Source organism: Dendrobates tinctorius, unplaced genomic scaffold (assembly GCF_039654945.1).
Source record: "Dendrobates tinctorius isolate UK_male_01 unplaced genomic scaffold, ASM3965494v1 ptg000021l, whole genome shotgun sequence".
NCBI classification, from domain to species: domain Eukaryota; kingdom Metazoa; phylum Chordata; class Amphibia; order Anura; family Dendrobatidae; genus Dendrobates; species Dendrobates tinctorius.
This window is the reverse complement of record NW_027361689.1, coordinates 36412646-36430014: the sequence shown is the minus strand read 5'-3', so window position 1 is coordinate 36430014 and position 17369 is coordinate 36412646. Positions and strand designations below refer to the sequence as shown.

Here is a 17369-nt window from a genome sequence, read left to right as displayed (position 1 = left end):
CCTCAATTTCCCTTACACCGACTCCGACTCCGACTCCACGACTCCGACTCCCACACATATTGCTTATATTTAAGTGAAAAATTTATTGTAGTACAATGTGAACCTCAAACATTTAATCATTTTTATGATCCAATAATCAAGATATTTAGATAGAACAGAATATATATTGGTTTACTACCCGGTTTTCATTCTTTTTGGTACAGATACGATATGGATAGACAGATATGGATAAATGGATAGATAGAGCAGATTTCTAATCTGCTTTTGCTATTGAAAACATTATCTATGAGCTCAAAAACCTTTCAGGTGATGCAGTTTTTTAAAAAGATGATCAGCTTTTGCAGCTGAAAAACGTATCCTCAAAAAACACAGGAAAAACGCTGTGTGTGAATGTAGCCTTAGATCAGGAATATAACAGCCATTTATAGGACATTTCATAACTTTCCCAAACTCCTATGAAAAAATATTCAGCACATCCTGCATTGAATTACTGTACCCAATTTATTATATATTTTAGGAGTCGGAGTCGGTCCATTTTATACCGACTCCAACTCCGACTCCACCAAAATGAGCTCCGACTCCACGACTCCGATTCCGACTCCACAGCCCTGGTTACAAGTACCCCACATAGCTCATCACTTCTTGGGCTGCTCACCCACAGCTAATCTAATCTCTACCCATTTGTTGACAAAGCATTGTGCCACTGTGATCAACCCTCAATCTAATGCCATCTGGGCCCCTTTTTTTACATTTTTTGTCTTGGACCCTGATGGCAGCCCGGGATATTGCTATGGCATAAGGCAACCATACCCTCATTTTCACTGTTGAAGCCGACCAAGTAAGGCTGGTTTCACATTAGCGCTTTTTAAGCGCACGCACGGCCGGGGGTAGCTTTTGACGGTGCGCCGTGCGTGCCAAAATCCGAAAAGTTTGATTTTGGCGCGCACGGCGCACCGTCAAAAGTGCGCAGCGCAGGTCAAAGCGCAACTAGCGCAAGGCCTGCGCACGATCTGTGCACCCTATGCTAAAGATAGGGTGCGCCGATCGCAGGCCGCTGTGCGCTAGGTGGCGGCGCTACAAGCAAGGGGCGGGCACGCCGGGCAGAGAGCCGGCTCGGGGGCGGAGCTACCCCCGGCCGTGCGTGCGCTTAAAAAGCGCTAATGTGAAACCAGCCTAAAATTGTCAAATTGCAGGCTGGCGATTCAGATGAATAACCATCTATGAAATGCAAGAGACAGAGTGTGAGCGCTGTTCATTTAAGATATCTCGGGACAAATTACATCTCTAGAGCAAAATCACACATTTATACTGACAGGTATTTGTTTTCAAGTTCCTAACTTAGATGTGCCCCTGATGCAGCCAGTCGGGTGAAACCCAAGTCAATCACAACATCCAAGCATGTTTATACACTTTTTTTTATCCCTACATATTTTCTATGAGTATGATACTAGTGTGTTGTAAAACGAAGTTACTGTGGTATTTCACTATTTCGAAATGTTTGCTATATTATTAGATCTAAGAAGCAATATCCCACTTGATTTGGGAAAGCTAGATAGCAATGTTTTTTTTTTACTTGTTGGTGTTACTAGCTAGATTTCCCAAATTTATTGTCTAGTATCGACTAGTTTTCTTATCATGTCTCTATATCTATTGTTAGTTGCTGCATAGTCATAAAAAAATCAACAACGCATTCGACCCATGCAAGTTACCAGAATGGAGGTGGTGCGTCACGCGGGCCTAGTCCTGAAATATGTTCCTCCTGAATTGATGGGTGTCTTACAGGCAAGGATATGTCATTATGGTACAGTTGGAATGGAATCCTGCGCATGCTCAAAGAATCCAGGTCTACTGCGCATGCACCGGATGCCGCCGGGAGCTAACGATAAACAGACATTTATGATTTTATAGCACTGGGAATTCAAACGAGGGTTTCCGTATTAAATTTTTTTTCAAAATAAAAAAAAGACAAAATTGGCACAAAATATTTAATTATTTTATGCTGTAAACAGAAACACAGTTAGAAAAATCAAACCGCGCTGTTCCATTTATGGAGTTGCAGTGTTCTTCTAAAATCATCACAGCCTGTAATTGGAAGCCCCAATGTTATAACGCGTCTCTGATGTTTTCTGGCAACCAAGGAAAAAAATAATTATTAGAACGAGGCGAGGTGTGTAAATACTTTTAGGTTACTAGTGAACTATTTAAACCGTCCTTTAGTTGAAGAGTGGTGTTCAGTGTTGAAGACCTGTCAGACCTCCACCTCCCTCCAGTGTATTATTAGAGCTTTATGTAAGCAGCTGCATGCCTGCCAAATTCTAGGGCAAGTATTAGGAAAATACAGAAGAAAAAGTATTCCGGGCTGCGGCGCACTCCTGCAATTCTGAACTGGATCAGCCATGGACCTCGTGTTGAGATAGCCTGTGTATATATACAGTGCCTTGCGAAAGTATTCGGCTCCCTTGAACTTTTCAACCTTTTCTCACATATCATGCTTCAAACATAAAGACACCAAATGTAAATTTTTGGCGAAGAATCAACAACAAGTGGGACACAATTGTGAAGTTGAACGAAATTTATTGGTAATTTTTAAATTTTTGTGGAAATTCAAAAACTGAAAAGTGGGGCGTGCAATATTATTCGGCCCCTTTACTTTCAGTGCAGCCAGCTCACTCCAGAAGTTCATTGTGGATCTCTGAATGATCCAATGTTGTCCTAAATGACTAATGATGATAAATATAATCCACCTGTATGTAATCAAGTCTCTGTATAAATGCACCTGCTCTGTGATAGTCTCAGGGTTCTGTTTGATGCACAGAGAGCATCATGAAGACCAAGGAACACAACAGGCATGTCCGTGATACTGTTGTGGAGAAGTTTAAAGCCAGATTTGGATGCAAAATGATTTCCAAAACTTTAAACATCCCAAGGAGCACTGTGCAAGCGATCATATTGAAATGGAAGGAGTATCATACCACTGCAAATCTACCAAGACCCGACCGTCCCTCTAAACTTTCATCTCAAACAAGGAGAAGACTGATCAGAGATGCAGCCAAGAGGCCCATGATCACTCTGGATGAACTGCAGAGATCTACAGCTGAGGTGGGACAGTCTGTCCATAGAACAGAGTGGCAAGAAGAAAGCCATTTCTCAAAGATATCCACAAAAAGTGTCATTTAAAGTTTTAAACATGCCACCTGGGAGGCACACCAAACATGTGGAAGAAGGTGCTCTGGTCAGGTGAAACCAAAATCGAACTTTCTGGCAACAATGCCAAACGATATGTTTGGCATAAAAGCAACACAGCTCATCACCCTGAAAACACCATCCCCACTGTCAAACATGGTGGTGGTAGCATCATGGTTTGGGCCTGCTTTTCTTCAGCAGGGACAGGGAAGATGGTTAAAATTGATGGGAAGATGGATGGAGCCAAATACAGGACCATTCTTGAAGAAAACCTGTTGGAGTCTGCAAAAGACCCGAGACTGGGATGGAGATTTGTCTTCCAACAAGACAATGATCCCAAACAAAGCAAAATCTACACTGGAATGGTTCACAAATAAACGTATCCAGATGTTAGAATGGCCGAGTCAAAGTCCAGACCTGAATCCAATCGAGAATCTGTGGAAAGAGCTGAAAACTGCTGTTCACAAACGATCTCCATCAAAACTCACTGAGCTCGAGCTGTTCGCCAAGGAAGAATGGGCAAGAATTTCAGTCTCTCGATGTACAAAACTGATAGAGACATACCCCAAGCGACTTGCAGCTGTAATCGCAGCCAAAGGTGGCGCAACAAAGTACCGGGTGAGTCATAAAGGACGGACGTTTTTAAACTAATCATAAAATCGTTAAATATTTATTGAATATAAATGTATTCACAGATTTGGTTACGTATACTAATAGCATTTGACAAATTCAAGTGTGGAAAACAACATCTGCCATGTGGTGGCCATTATCAGTGATGCATTTCCAAAGGCGTTCTTGGAAGTTGGCATCAACACGTTCCAACACAACTCTGTCGATTTGGGCAACTTCCACTCGAATAGCTTTCTTCAGTTCTTGTAATGATCGAGGCTTAAGCTTGTATACACGTGATTTGAGGTGACCCCATAAGTAATAATCGCACATGGACAGGTCTGGGGACCTAGGAGGCCAATTAATATCGCCAAACCTGGAAATGATGCGACCAGGGAAGAGAGGGCGAAGAACGTTCATTGTTGCTCCGGCTGTGTGGGCCGTTGCCCCATCTTGTTGAAACCACACACTAGAGATGGGGATATGTTGCCGTCGTAACTCAGGAACAAAGAAGTTATTTATCATGGCAATATAACGTTGTGAGTTCACGGTAACAGTATTGCCATTATCGCCTTCGAAAAAGTACGGACCGATCACGCCATATTTGCCCATAGCGCACCACACCGTTACCTTAGGGCTGTGCAGCGGTCGTTCATGTAATTCTTTCGGATTTTCATAGGCCCAATAATGGCAGTTCTGCTGATTAACCATGCCATTGACATGGAAATGAGCTTCATCACTCATGAATAAAATAAGGTTGTCGTTTTGCTCAATAATTGCTTCCATCTCATGTGCGAACTTCAGTCGCGCTGCGTAATCCCCGCGCTCCAACTGTTGCACAATGGCCAATTTATAGGGGTGGAAATGCAGGTCTAAATGCAAAATACGCCTTACTGTACGATTACTGAGGGCAAGTTCTAAAGAATGTTTCCGAGCAGATCGACTCGGACTACGCAGCATGGCTTGCCTGACGCGTTCCACATTTTCAGGGGTACGTGCCGTTCGTGGAGCCCCCGGTGGTCGTTTGTTCATTAGTGTACCTCGTGTACGGAGTGCTTCAACCCAACGTAGGATAGTGTTACGAGCGGGAACAGCTTGATTTCTGTGAATATTGAAATGACGCCGAAACTCACGCTGAACGGCTGTGATACACTCATTATTCTTGACAAAACTGTCGTACGCAAAAACGCGATGTTCTATCGTCCACGGCACCATAGCTTAAACTGAAACTAAAATAAAAACAATGCTTTCACCTCACAAACATAACCCCGCCTCCCGCACATCTCTACCTCCACCTGGTGGTGAGTTATAGCCACTTCAAATACATCCGTCCTTTATGACTCACCCGGTATTAAGTTAAAGGGGCCGAATAATATTGCACGCCCCACTTTTCAGTTTTTGAATTTCCACAAAAATTTAAAATAACCAATAAATTTCGTTCAACTTCACAATTGTGTCCACTTTTTCTTCACCAAAAATTTACATTTGGTATCATTATGTTTGAAGCATGATATGTGGGAAAAGGTTGAAACGTTCCAGGGGGCCGAATACTTTTGCAAGGCACATTATTTAGGATTTTACTATTCTGACTTTACCTAGATTTACCCTGGGACGGGAGTTGTTCCAAATTTTAATGTTGAGCATTTGGTTTTAGACCTACCGTAATTACTTGTATTATGTGGCTTATTGGGAAGGTAGGCAGAGCTTTGTTGAGGGCATGGCTTAGCTGTAAATGAGATATGGTTTATGGTGCGTCATTACAGGACAACATTTTGGCACTAAAAATAAGAGGTGGTGTATAGTCATTCTACAGTTGGGCCAAAGTGACTATCACCATAAGCCACTGCGATAAGTTTGGACCATTTTCAGCATGTTTTGAGCATGAAGAGGAAGCCAGGCTGCAGCTGATCCCTGACTTCCTCTTCCTGCTCAAATTGTCTGAAGGCGTAGACAGACACCCCAGCATTGATTGGACGCCGGCGTCTTGTGTCATAACCCCGCGTGAGAGCCCAAGGGAGAGTGAGTGCCTACTCCATGGGAGCAGCGCCAGCACGGGAGGTGAGCAATAGGCTTTACGGGGCCAAGCAAGGGGTATGAGAAAAGTTGTCCAAGTAGAGGACAACTTCTCTAAGAGACTGTCGGTACACCTGACTCCTTAAAGAGTTTCTTTTTTACAGAGTTTAGGTATGTTCAATTGTTTATCCTCTGTGCACTTACATTTTTTGCGTTTCCTGCAGCCCATAATGCTCTGACCATAGACGCCTCTGCCGTGCTGATGTGACACTGAGTAAGGCGCAAGGGTGTAAAGCAAAATTAGGCTGCACAACAAATTTGTATGTGATCGGTAATTACAGAGCAGCAGGCTCATCTGCCTGGGGTCCTAAGGATTACCCAAGAGCCAAGATAGTTGCCCAATGAGCAGTTCTTTAAAATCTATTGTTTTCTTGCAGATATCAAAATATTTGAGGAGCAAGACCTAGGAGGGATCGTAAAAGTAGGAGATTCCCTGCTGCTGCCGTCTGCATGCGGTGATAATCCTTCCTTCAAGCCATCAACGGCGGAGGACACCGATGCATTATTCAGGTATGGACTGCAGAAGCTTTTCGAACCTACTTGTGATGGTTTTGACATAGTGCAAGTCGTTTTTTTTTTCTTTTAACTTTTTTTTTTTTTTGTGAAAGTGCAATTGTGGAAAAGGGCATAAAATAGACAGAAGTTTCCTGTATCGTAGGGACGTCACGTGGTAGGGTAACATAGGTTTATCCTGTACGCTGTAGGGAATGGGTGATGTAGGACATTTCTACGGATGTGATGGTGACCAGGTAGTTGGGAAAATGCATTAGTCCTGGATGGTTTCTGGGTTTAGAAAAGTCAAGTAAACAGTTAAACTGGTGAAAATAGCAAATTATTATTAGAAATGTATTCAGGGTATTGCTTTATAACAGACCATGCCGTCCCGGACCCCTCTGGACAATGACGTTACTCCCTGTGAAGATGAGTCACAGTCGCGTGCATTGCATGTTCTTATATATACCAGTAATTTTACTAATATATTGTAACCTCTGCACCGTGTCTTCCACAGTAGATTACTTTAGACATTACCAGGAAAACCACAACGCCAGTAGTGAATGGGACTTTGGCTATGTAGTGGCAGTGTGGTCCTCAGCATGCACATGCAGTACCTGGTCAGTCCATTGCTTTCAATGTTTACTGCCCAAATATGTCAGCTGTTAATTGCCTTTCTTAGCAGGTCAGAGTTTGGGAGACTTACGTTTTGGTGATAGATGTAGGTGGAGATTTCTGCCCATAAAAAACCACTAATGGTCACAATTATTGAAACCCCATTGCAAATTTGTTTTTTTTTATCAAGAATCTCAGCCCATTCCTCATGAGCAATGGCGTCTAGGTCACTAATGTTCTTCGGTGTCAGTGCTGCAACCACCTACTTCAAATGCCAACAAAGATTTTCTAGGTTGTTCAAGTCAGGCAACTCCAGAATATTCCAGGACATCTTCTGACACCAAGCCTTGGTGGAGGTACGCTTGGGATCATTGTCCTCTTGGAATGTTTAATTATGCCCAAGCTTTCATTTAACAAAAGGCATGATGTTTCCTGATACTTGATTTAATCCATCTTGCAGATTTTTAGCGTTAGAAGAAGCAAAGCCGCTCCAGATCATTACGGAGAAAGCAGCTCCAGACCATTACTGAGAAAGCAGCTCCAGATCATTACGGAGCCACTACTATAGAATCATAGAATGTTAGAGTTGGAAAAGACCTCAAGGGTTATCGTGTCCAACCCCCTGCTTAATTCAGCACAGGATTCACTGTGGACATCATCAAGCCACGGCCATGCTTCACTGTGGGCATCAAAGAGCCCCCACCATGATTCACTCTAGACATCGCCATGCCACTGCCATGCCTCACCATAGGCATCACTGAGCCTCCACCATGCTTCACTGTAGACATCACCGAGCCACTGACATGCTTCATGGTAGGCACCACAGAGCCTCCATCATGCTTCACTGCAGAGACATCACCGAGCCACCGCCATGTTTCACTGTAGGCAGGGAATCCTTTTCGGTGTATTTTTCATTCTTCCAACTCCAGACATACCGTTGATCTGTAGGCCCTAAAAATTTCAGTTTTTTGTTTCAATTTTCAACAGAGCAGAAACCTAAAAGATTTTGGATATATTGTAGCCAACGTTTCTTCTACCTTCTACTTTTGGGTCCGTATATGTGATGTCTTGGAGTTTGGGCATGGAGTCCATCAGAGTTTAGTTTGTGCCTTAGTGTGCAAACTAAAACCTTAATGACTTCTATCACCAACTCCTGCTGCTTGTCTATTGCAGTCACTTAAGGCTTTTTGACCACCTACCTACTGAGGAATCTGGTGGCAGCTCGTGACAGCTTCTTCTTTCTGCCATGTTCAAATAGTGCAGCGAGCGTTCCTATAACTTTGAACTTGAGAACTCTGCTTTGCAGTTGTGTCTCTAGATACCTTCAGAACCTCTGTGTATTCTATATATATACAAGTAGATCAGTGCTCTATTGAGGCCCATTTACGTGGGCTGAAACACCCTGCAGGGGGGCTAATGATAATGAAAATGATCATTTTGTCTCCATAGAGTTTGCATATTGTTGTGAGAACAAACACTTTTTATCACAAGCAAATGTGATGTTGACAAAAATTATTTTGTAGGACATATAAAAAATACGTTTAACAGGATGAGTGTACACGTTTGTCACGCTGTACCATGTGGTCTCACGATGACACCTTTTGTTTAGTTTTTTTTCAAGCCAAATAATTTTTTTTTCTATTCTAAGATGGTTCTCATATTTTGCCAATTTAGTTAAGTGTTCATGAAGTCAGCAATATGCAGTCATAATACACATATATATCTAGAGCCAAGAGAGTGATATTGGGATAAGCAGTAGAATACTGTAGCTACCCACCTTGATTGATTTGCACAGTTTCACTGGTTAAAGGTACTGTCACACTTAGAGATGCACCAGCGATCCCGACCAGCGATATGACTCGGTCAGGATCACTGGTGCATCGCTAAGTGGTCGCTAGTGAGCTGCCACACAGGCAGATCTCACCAGCGACATCGCAGGGGTCGGGGGTCGCTACTTACCTGTCACACTAGGCGATCCTGCGTCCTCCCGCCCGGCTCCACGCTCGTCGCTCGTCTCTCCACAGGAAGCGCCGCAGGAAGCTGACGACGAGAAACGGTCCAGGACGTATCTGCCTTGGGTTTGTCCATCAGACTCACGGTCTTCTTAGTAAATTAAGCTTGTGGAAAAGGGCAGGTTTGGTGTAGCAGTAGGGAGCCATAAGTGCTTTTACATGGTGTACTGTTTATACTCATATTCAGCAGGGAGCTGCCTTACTGGGTGCGGCCAACATTTAGTGAGACACACCACGGAAAGTAGCTAGGAGGAGGAGGGAGCTGCAGCACATATGATGATGTCTCCAGCTGAGTGGAAGTGGTGGCAGACGTGCTGTCTTCAGCTAGGAACACGGATGCTGTCTTCAGCTAGGAGGAGATGATGGCAGCCATGGCACCATAGATGTTTTCTTCAGCTAGGAACAGGAAGCGGGAGCCCCAGTGCAGTGCAGAGGATGACATTTTCAGCCAGGATAAGGATGCTACAACCACATTGCAGAGCATGATGTGTCCAGCTAGGAGGAAGAGGCTGCCACACCGCAGAGGATAATGTCACCAGCTATGAGGAGGAGGAAGCGGGCACACCGCAGAGAATGATGTCACCAGCTAGGAGGAGGCAGCCACACCACTGAGGATGACATCACCAGCTAGAAGGAGGAGGCAGCCACACCGCAGAGAATGATGTCACCAACTAGGAGGAGGAGACAGCCACTCCGCTCAGGATGACGTCACCATCTCGGCGGAGGAGACAGTCACACCGCCGAGGATGACGTCACCAGCTAGGAGGAGGAGACAACCACACTGCTGAGGATGATGTCACCAGCTAGGAGGAGACAGCCACATCACTGAGGATGACATCACCAGCTAGTAGGAGGAGACAGCCACATCGCAGAGAATGATGTCACCATTTAGGAGGAAGAGACAGCCACACTGCTCAGGATGACGTAATCAGCTAGGAGGAGGAGACGGTCACACTGCCGAGGATGATGTCACCAGCTAGTTGGAAGAGACAGCCACACTGCTGAGGATGATGTCACCAGCTAGGAGGAGGAGACAGCTACACCGCCGAGGATGATGTCACCAGCTAGGAGGAGACAGCCACACTGCTGAGGATGACGTCACCAGCTGGGAGGAAAAGTTTTTGTTTTTCTGCTAGATCCACTGTTAATGCACCACGCTAGCAGACAGCCATGAGCCACTGTTTGGGGAGCCCTGTTTTATGCCAGCACAGGCAATGACATGGTGTGGAGTCTTAGGAAGTTACCCTTTCTTCCCCCCTTAACCCCTTTTGAAGATATGACCTTTCCTAATTGGATCTCTAGGTTATTTTTATTTATTTATTTATATAGTATCATTGATTCCATAGTGCTGTACATGAGAAGGGGTTACATCAAAATACAGACAATGGTAGTTTGGTACAGAGGGAAGAGGACCCTGCCCTTGCGGGGATGGGGAAAGAGACAGTAGATTGGAGATTTCAGCAGCTCCAATGGTGTTGAGGGGGCAGCTTGGTCATTGCAGGTTCTAAGCTTTCTCGAAGAGATGCTTTTTCAGGTTCGGTCTGAAGGATCTGAATGTTGTAGATAATTGGACGTGTTGGGGCACAGTATTCCAGAGGATGGGGGATATTCAGGAGAAGTCTTGGAGGCGATTGGGTGAGGAATTAATAAGTTTGGAGGAGAGATGGAGGTCTTGGGAGGATCAGAAATTACGCAAGGGAAGACATCGGGAGATTAGTTCAGAAATATTCAGAGGGGAAAGGTTATGGATGGCTTTGTAGGTCAGTGTTAGTAGTTTGAACTGGATATGCTGGGAAATTGGGAGCCAGTGAAGGGATTTGCAAAGGGGGGAATGAGGAGTGTAGCGAGGAGAGAGATGAATTAGCCGGGCATGTTTGAAGGACAGGGCAGAGTCAAGGGTTATTCCGAGGCAGCGGATTTATGGTACAGGGGAAAGTGTGATGTCATTTATTGTGATAGATCAGGCAGAGAAGATATGCGAGATGGAGGACAGGAAAGATAATTAGTTCAGATTTGTCCACATTGAGCTTGAGGAATTGAGAGGAGAAGGAGGATGTGGCTGATAGTCACTCTTGGATTCTGGACAACAGAGAGGTGACATGTGGGCCAGAGAGGTAGATCTGAGTGTCCTCAGCCTGTAGATGGTACTGGAAACCATAGGACTTTATGAGTTGCCGAAGGCCAAGGGTATAGTTGGAGAAGAGTAGGGGTCCTAGGACAGAGCCTTGAGGGACACAAACAGAAAGAGGACGAGATGAGGAGGTAGAGTGGGAGTAGGAGACACTAAATGTGTGGTTGGTAAGGTATGAGGCGATCAGGATAGGGCAAGGTCTTTGACGCCAAAGAAAGAGAGGATCTGTAGTAGGAGGCAGTGGTCAACTGTGTCGAAAGCAGAGGACAAGTCTAGAAGGAGGAGTATAGAGAATTGTCTGTTAGCTTTGGCTGTAAGGAAGTCGTAAGTAATTTTGGTCAAGGCAGTTTCAGTGGAATGATAAAGGTGGTAGCCAGATTGCGGGTTGTCATAGAGCGAGTTAGGTGCAAAGTGAGAGGAAAGTCGAGCATGGACGTGTTGTTCAAGGAGTTTGGAAGCAAATGGGAGCAATGATATGGGGATATACAGTGCCTACAAGTAGTATTCAACCCCCTGCAGATTTAGCAGGTTTGATAAGATGCAAATAAGTTAGAGCCTTCAAACTTCACACAAGAGCAGGATTTATTAACAGATGCATAAATCTTACAAACCAAAAAGTTATGTTGCTCAGTTAAATGTTAAAAAATTTTAAACATAAAAGTGTGGGTCAATTATTATTCAACCCCTAGGTTTAATATTTTGTGGAATAACCCTTGTTTGCAATTACAGCTAACAATCGTCTTTTATAAGACCTGATCAGGCCGGCACAGGTCTCTGGAGTTATCTTGGCCCACTCCTCCATGCAGATCTTCTCCAAGTTATCTAGGTTCTTTGGGTGTCTCATGTGGACTTTAATCTTGAGCTCCTTCCACAAGTTTTCAATTGGGTTAAGGTCAGGAGACTGACTAGGCCACTCCAACACCTTGATTTTTTGCCTCTTGAACCAGGCCTTGGCTTTCTTGGCTGTGTGCTTTGAGTCGTTGTCTTGTTGGAAGATGAAATGACGACCCATCTTAAGATCCTTGATGGAGGAGCGGAGGTTCTTGGCCAAAATCTCCAGGTAGGCTGTGCTATCCATCTTCCCATGGATGCGGACCAGATGGCCAGGCCCCTTGGCTGAGAAACAGCCCCACAGCATGATGCTGCCACCACCATGCTTGACTGTAGGGATGGTATTCTTGGGGTCGTATGCAGTGCCATCCAGTCTCCAAACGTCACGTGTGTGGTTGGCACCAAAGATCTCGATCTTGGTCTCATCAGACCAGAGAACCTTGAACCAGTCTGTCTCAGAGTCCTCCAAGTGATCATGAGCAAACTGTAGACGAGCCTTGACATGATGCTTTGAAAGTAAAGGTACCTTACGGGCTCGTCTGGTACGGAGACCATTGCGGTGGAGTACGTTACTTATGGTATTGACTGAAACCAATGTCCCCACTGCCATGAGATCTTCCTGGAGCTCCTTCCTTGTTGTCCTTGGGTTAGCCTTGACTCTTCGGACAAGCCTGGCCTCGGCACGGGAGGAAACTTTCAAAGGCTGTCCAGGCCGTGGAAGGCTAACAGTAGTTCCATAAGCCTTCCACTTCCGGATGATGCTCCCAACAGTGGAGACAGGTAGGCCCAACTCCTTGTAAATGGTTTTGTACCCCTTGCCAGCCTTGTGACCCTCCACGATCTTGTCTCTGATGGCCTTGGAATGCTCCTTTGTCTTTCCCATGTTGACCATGTATGAGTGCTGTTCACAAGTTTGGGGAGGGTCTTAAATAGTCAGAAAAGGCTGGAAAAAGAGATAATTAATCCAAACATGTGAAGCTCATTGTTCTTTGTGCCTGAAATACTTCTTAATACTTTAGGGGAACCAAACAGAATTCTGGTGGTTTGAGGGGTTGAATAATAAATGACCCTCTGAATAAACTTTTCACAATTTAAAAAAAAATTAAACAAAGAAATAACATTCTTTTTTGCTGCAGTGCATTTCACACTTCCAGGCTGATCTACAGTCCAAATGTCACAATGCCAAGTTAATTCCGAATGTGTAAACCTGCTAAATCTGCAGGGGGTTGAATACTACTTGTAGGCACTGTAGCTGGACTTTGCAGTTGGGTCAAGGGATGGCTTTTTGATGATAGGTGTGATTGTGGCATGTTTGAAAGAAAAGGGGAAGGTACCAGAAGTTAGTGATAGATTAAATAGATTGGTTAGGGATGGAATAAGTGTGGTGGTGAGATTGGGGAGGAGGTGAGATGGGATGGGGTCAAGTGCACAAGTGGTGAGGTGTGATTTGGAAAGAAGATTAGTAAGCTCTCCTTCACTGATGTTGGAGAGGAAGGTTATGGGGTAAGGGCATTGGTTTGGAATACAAAGGGGTTGTGGTGGCTGAAAAATAAAGACTTGCCATGTTTGGTCTATCATATTTGCAGCTTCGAGAGTAGTCACCATGGTGTACATATGCTCAAGATGCCAAGTGCCATGAGTGATCAAGACGTTGTCAGAAAAGCTGGGTATGCTACAAAAAATAGAGCTGCATCACTAAGATTAGATTAAAAGAGCAAATAGAAGAGCATAGTCATGATGTAGTAATGAAAGGCAAATTTTCAGGATTCTCACATCTATTTGTCACAGCCTGAGTATAGACTGCGATGCACGGACTTCCTATCATTCTCCTGACACAAATTTGACATCCTCATCTTCACCTGTAAGGCTGTTAAGTTCAAGTCAGGAGATCCGCAGTCGGTCCATGCATCATGCCCCACGACACACAAATTAGTGAATGCACCTTTAGGACAAGAGAATCCAAATCAGAAAATCGGACAAGGTGAGGTTTAGGCATGGTGGACCATGGAGTCGGAAGGGTTGTCTCTGCGGAAGCATAGAGTGGTGCCAGAACACAGACGAGGGTTGAAGCAGCACTGACCCATGCATCCATCATGATGTCATCTCAAGTAAGCTCGGCAGACAGAGGACGAGGCAAACTTCACACAGTCAACACAATGGAGGGACGCAACATTCTGTATTTGATGCATATGTGGGTTACATAACATACCATTACTATCACTCTTAATTCCTGAATTTACAAATGACGTTCTGTATTTCTTTACTTTTGCCTTCAGGGTTGAAGAAGATTTGGAGAAACTTTTAAGTCTCGGAATGAAGACAAAGAATAAGCCAAAGCCACAAATACCTGCCAAGCCCACATTTCTGAAGAAGTCCAAGAATTCCACCAGCCCGTCACACATGGATATAAAGCCCTCAGAGCCCAACGTACAGGCCATGGACGAGTCAGACATCCTCCAGTACATTAAAGAGAATGAAGCCCCAGACAGTGACTCACTCAGTCTGTTTTGAAGGACTGATGCTGATGTTGCTTTTTTTTTGAAGTGTCCTTTAAACCCTGTATAAACAGCAGCCTATCACCCCAGTGATTAGGAAGGTAGGGAGATCTTTGCTATAAGCTCTAGACCAAGAGTACATCATGGATTAGTTAATGAACTGTCGTACAATTGCTCATCAGCCCTTGCTGGAAGTGATGAACCCATTTTCAAATACCTTATGAAGATGATGATTCCCATATTCTAGCAGAGTAAAGAGCGGCTATTAATGGGTTCACTCACTCGGAAGGATCCAACATTACATGGGCAGCTAATTGATTTCTGTGGATACAGTGTAATACCACAATTAACCAGTGTAGGTGCTGTAGGGAAATTGATCACTTGCTGCCTATTGCTTTCACCAGCTGAATAATCCGACACCGTATGATCAGCTTATAGTTGGGAGACCTTTCTAAGAAAAAGGATTGTTAAAGCAGACAACCCCTTTAATTAGGCTCCAATAGCTGGAGCAGAAAGTGGCTCCAATGAGAGTCTCTTATTCTGGAGGTCTCTGGATGGCCTTGGAGTTAATGGGCAGTTTATTGATTTCAATGCTCATTGTGTAACGCATAATGTGGTGGGTGTGTCTGAGGGTCTGAAAAAAATGTACTCATGATATATTTTTTCAAAAATATCAGACGGAGGGATCCTTATCTTCTATTAGCCCCCGTTTTTCAAGCGTAAACCACTCTGGAAGTGATGTCTACGCCATCTGGAGGTCACATTCCACCGGAAGTCTGTGATTGGCTGCAGTAGTCAGGTGATGAGGAGAGCGCCTCTTCTAGTCATGTGACATCTACAGCCAATCACAGGCTTTTTGGTGGCCTATGCTGGATCCACAGGGGTGACATAAGGTGAGTATCCCTTTATTTGATATTTAGAGATAGTCAACGCCTAGGAAAAATATTAGTCAGCATCAGACACCCCCTTTAAGACATTTTTACCACTAGAGTCCCTTCTTTCTATTAGCTACAACTGGGAGCCAACATGCTGCCATCAGATCCCTTGAAAACAATGGACACGCTAAAATCAATGGCTCCTATAATATTTTTTTTTTAGTTTTTACAAGTTAATCAACTCCTAGCTCTGAAGTTTTCCAAGAAACTCTAATTGTTCTATGCAATCAGTAAAAATCATTATTCTTATTAAGGCCTTAATTTTTATGCTCATGTAAGATTGAGACACAACAATAAATCTGCAAGTCATGTCTGTGATCATCCTATGTAGTAAGTGAGCTGTTTGATAGTTACTTTATATCTGTATTTAGTGATTACTTTTATATGAATTTTCACTTTTCTTTTCATATTCCATTTACCAGTTTAACTTATATCCAGAAAGGAAAGATTTTTGCCGGTAAGTGAAATAAAATAAACAAAATAATGAATTATTCCTGGGGACAAATACTTGTTTGGTGAAGCGATGAATATTTATATGAAGTGCATGACATTTTATAAATCTCACCGACACACTGCGGGGGAAAAAAAACGAATTCTCTTGGAAACTGAGTTGTGGTTTGAATTGTGTTAAATCCCCTGCACATCCAAATTGCCAGGATCCATTGAAGATGTTTTTCTGTTTCATTAAATAAAATACGTCAGCATATTTTGCCACATAATCCAAGAGCAGCATGGTGTAGTGACAGAGACCCTGATTCCAGTGATGTGTCACTTGCTCTGCTACAAGTGGTCATTTTGATAAAATCACAGTTTACTCTGTTTCAGATCTAGTAGTGCTCAGAATGCTGAGCTGTGCATAACCCTGCCCTCACCACTGATTGGCAGCTTTCTTTGTGCATAGGCAGAAAGCTGCCAATCAGTGGCAGAGGCGTAGTTATAGAGTAGTTGACTAGAGGCACCAGATACCTAGTCCTTAGTGATAATCTCCTGCTGATAAAACACTGAAACAGCAACACGCAGCCCAATAAGTGACACATCTCAAGGTGTTCTCAGATTACATAGCAAAAACCTGCTGACAGATTCATGTTAACAAACCTTTCTGAACAAACTTTAGATCTATTTGCTGAGGATCTAGTGCAGGTAAGTGTGAGAAATGTGCAGCAATAGAGATAAGTGATAGTTATCATTGGGCTTTACCCTGCCATTCTTCCCACCGTCACTGGAGCATCACTACCGTGTGGCATCATCAGTGTCCTGAATAATCTCCATCTGCATAGGATACATGAAAGAATTCAGCATAGGGGGCTTGTCAATGCAGATTTTGGGTAATTAATGGCAACGCTGCAGGAGTAAGGGGCCGCTCAAACTGTGGGGTGTGTAGTGTTAAACGACCAGCAATTTGTTTGCCGCTCTGTGGTTGTTAATAGCCTGCTTATATAGGTCAAATGCACGCCGACCGGTCAGTAATTGATTATTCGATAGGCGTAGGCTGCCATTGTCCTCGGCAGCACAGGTTTTGTTTACTCAGTAGAATGCGCTGCCGACAAATTCTCCCAACGAACCAGCATTTTGCTCATTCACCGGGTGATCGCAACTCTGTTTAGACGGCACAAAAATCGGGAAGTGCGCGCTCCCTGGAACCCCATAATCAGGCGGTGTAAATTCACTGAGATGCGGACTCCATCATAGCGGGCTGTCCGAGATCGTCTCTCACTGTGGCCAAATTGGTCCCAGCCGTGTTTCATATGATTATTCGTTCGTTTGAGGAAATGTGCAGCCATTTGGTCTCCTTGGCCTCTCTAAAGCTGGACCCAATGGGGTAAGGTGACCACACGTTTCCCCCATATAAAGCCCTGACCGTGGAAACATGGATGGACACAGTTGCTCCCCCGGTTCACTTTCGTAAATTGCTATATCTTGGGAAAATTTAACAGGAACGTAGTAGTGTACTATTGTAGATTATCCCTATTCGTAACCAATTATGATGTTTTCA

General features: G+C 44.0%; 1 protein-coding gene across 2 annotated transcripts in view; it reads left to right on the top strand.

Moving 5' to 3' along the window:
- Nucleotides 1–15697, top strand: part of HS1BP3 (HCLS1 binding protein 3) — a 110328-nt gene extending 94631 nt beyond the window's left edge. For both annotated transcript variants that reach the window (XM_073568295.1, XM_073568294.1), the window contains exons 6-7: nt 6243–6375; nt 14223–15697. In XM_073568295.1, the coding sequence (XP_073424396.1) occupies nt 6243–6375; nt 14223–14457 (368 nt within the window). In that variant the 3' untranslated portion in view covers nt 14458–15697. The remainder of the gene's footprint in view (nt 1–6242; nt 6376–14222) is intronic.
- Nucleotides 15698–17369: the final 1672 nt, after the last annotated feature.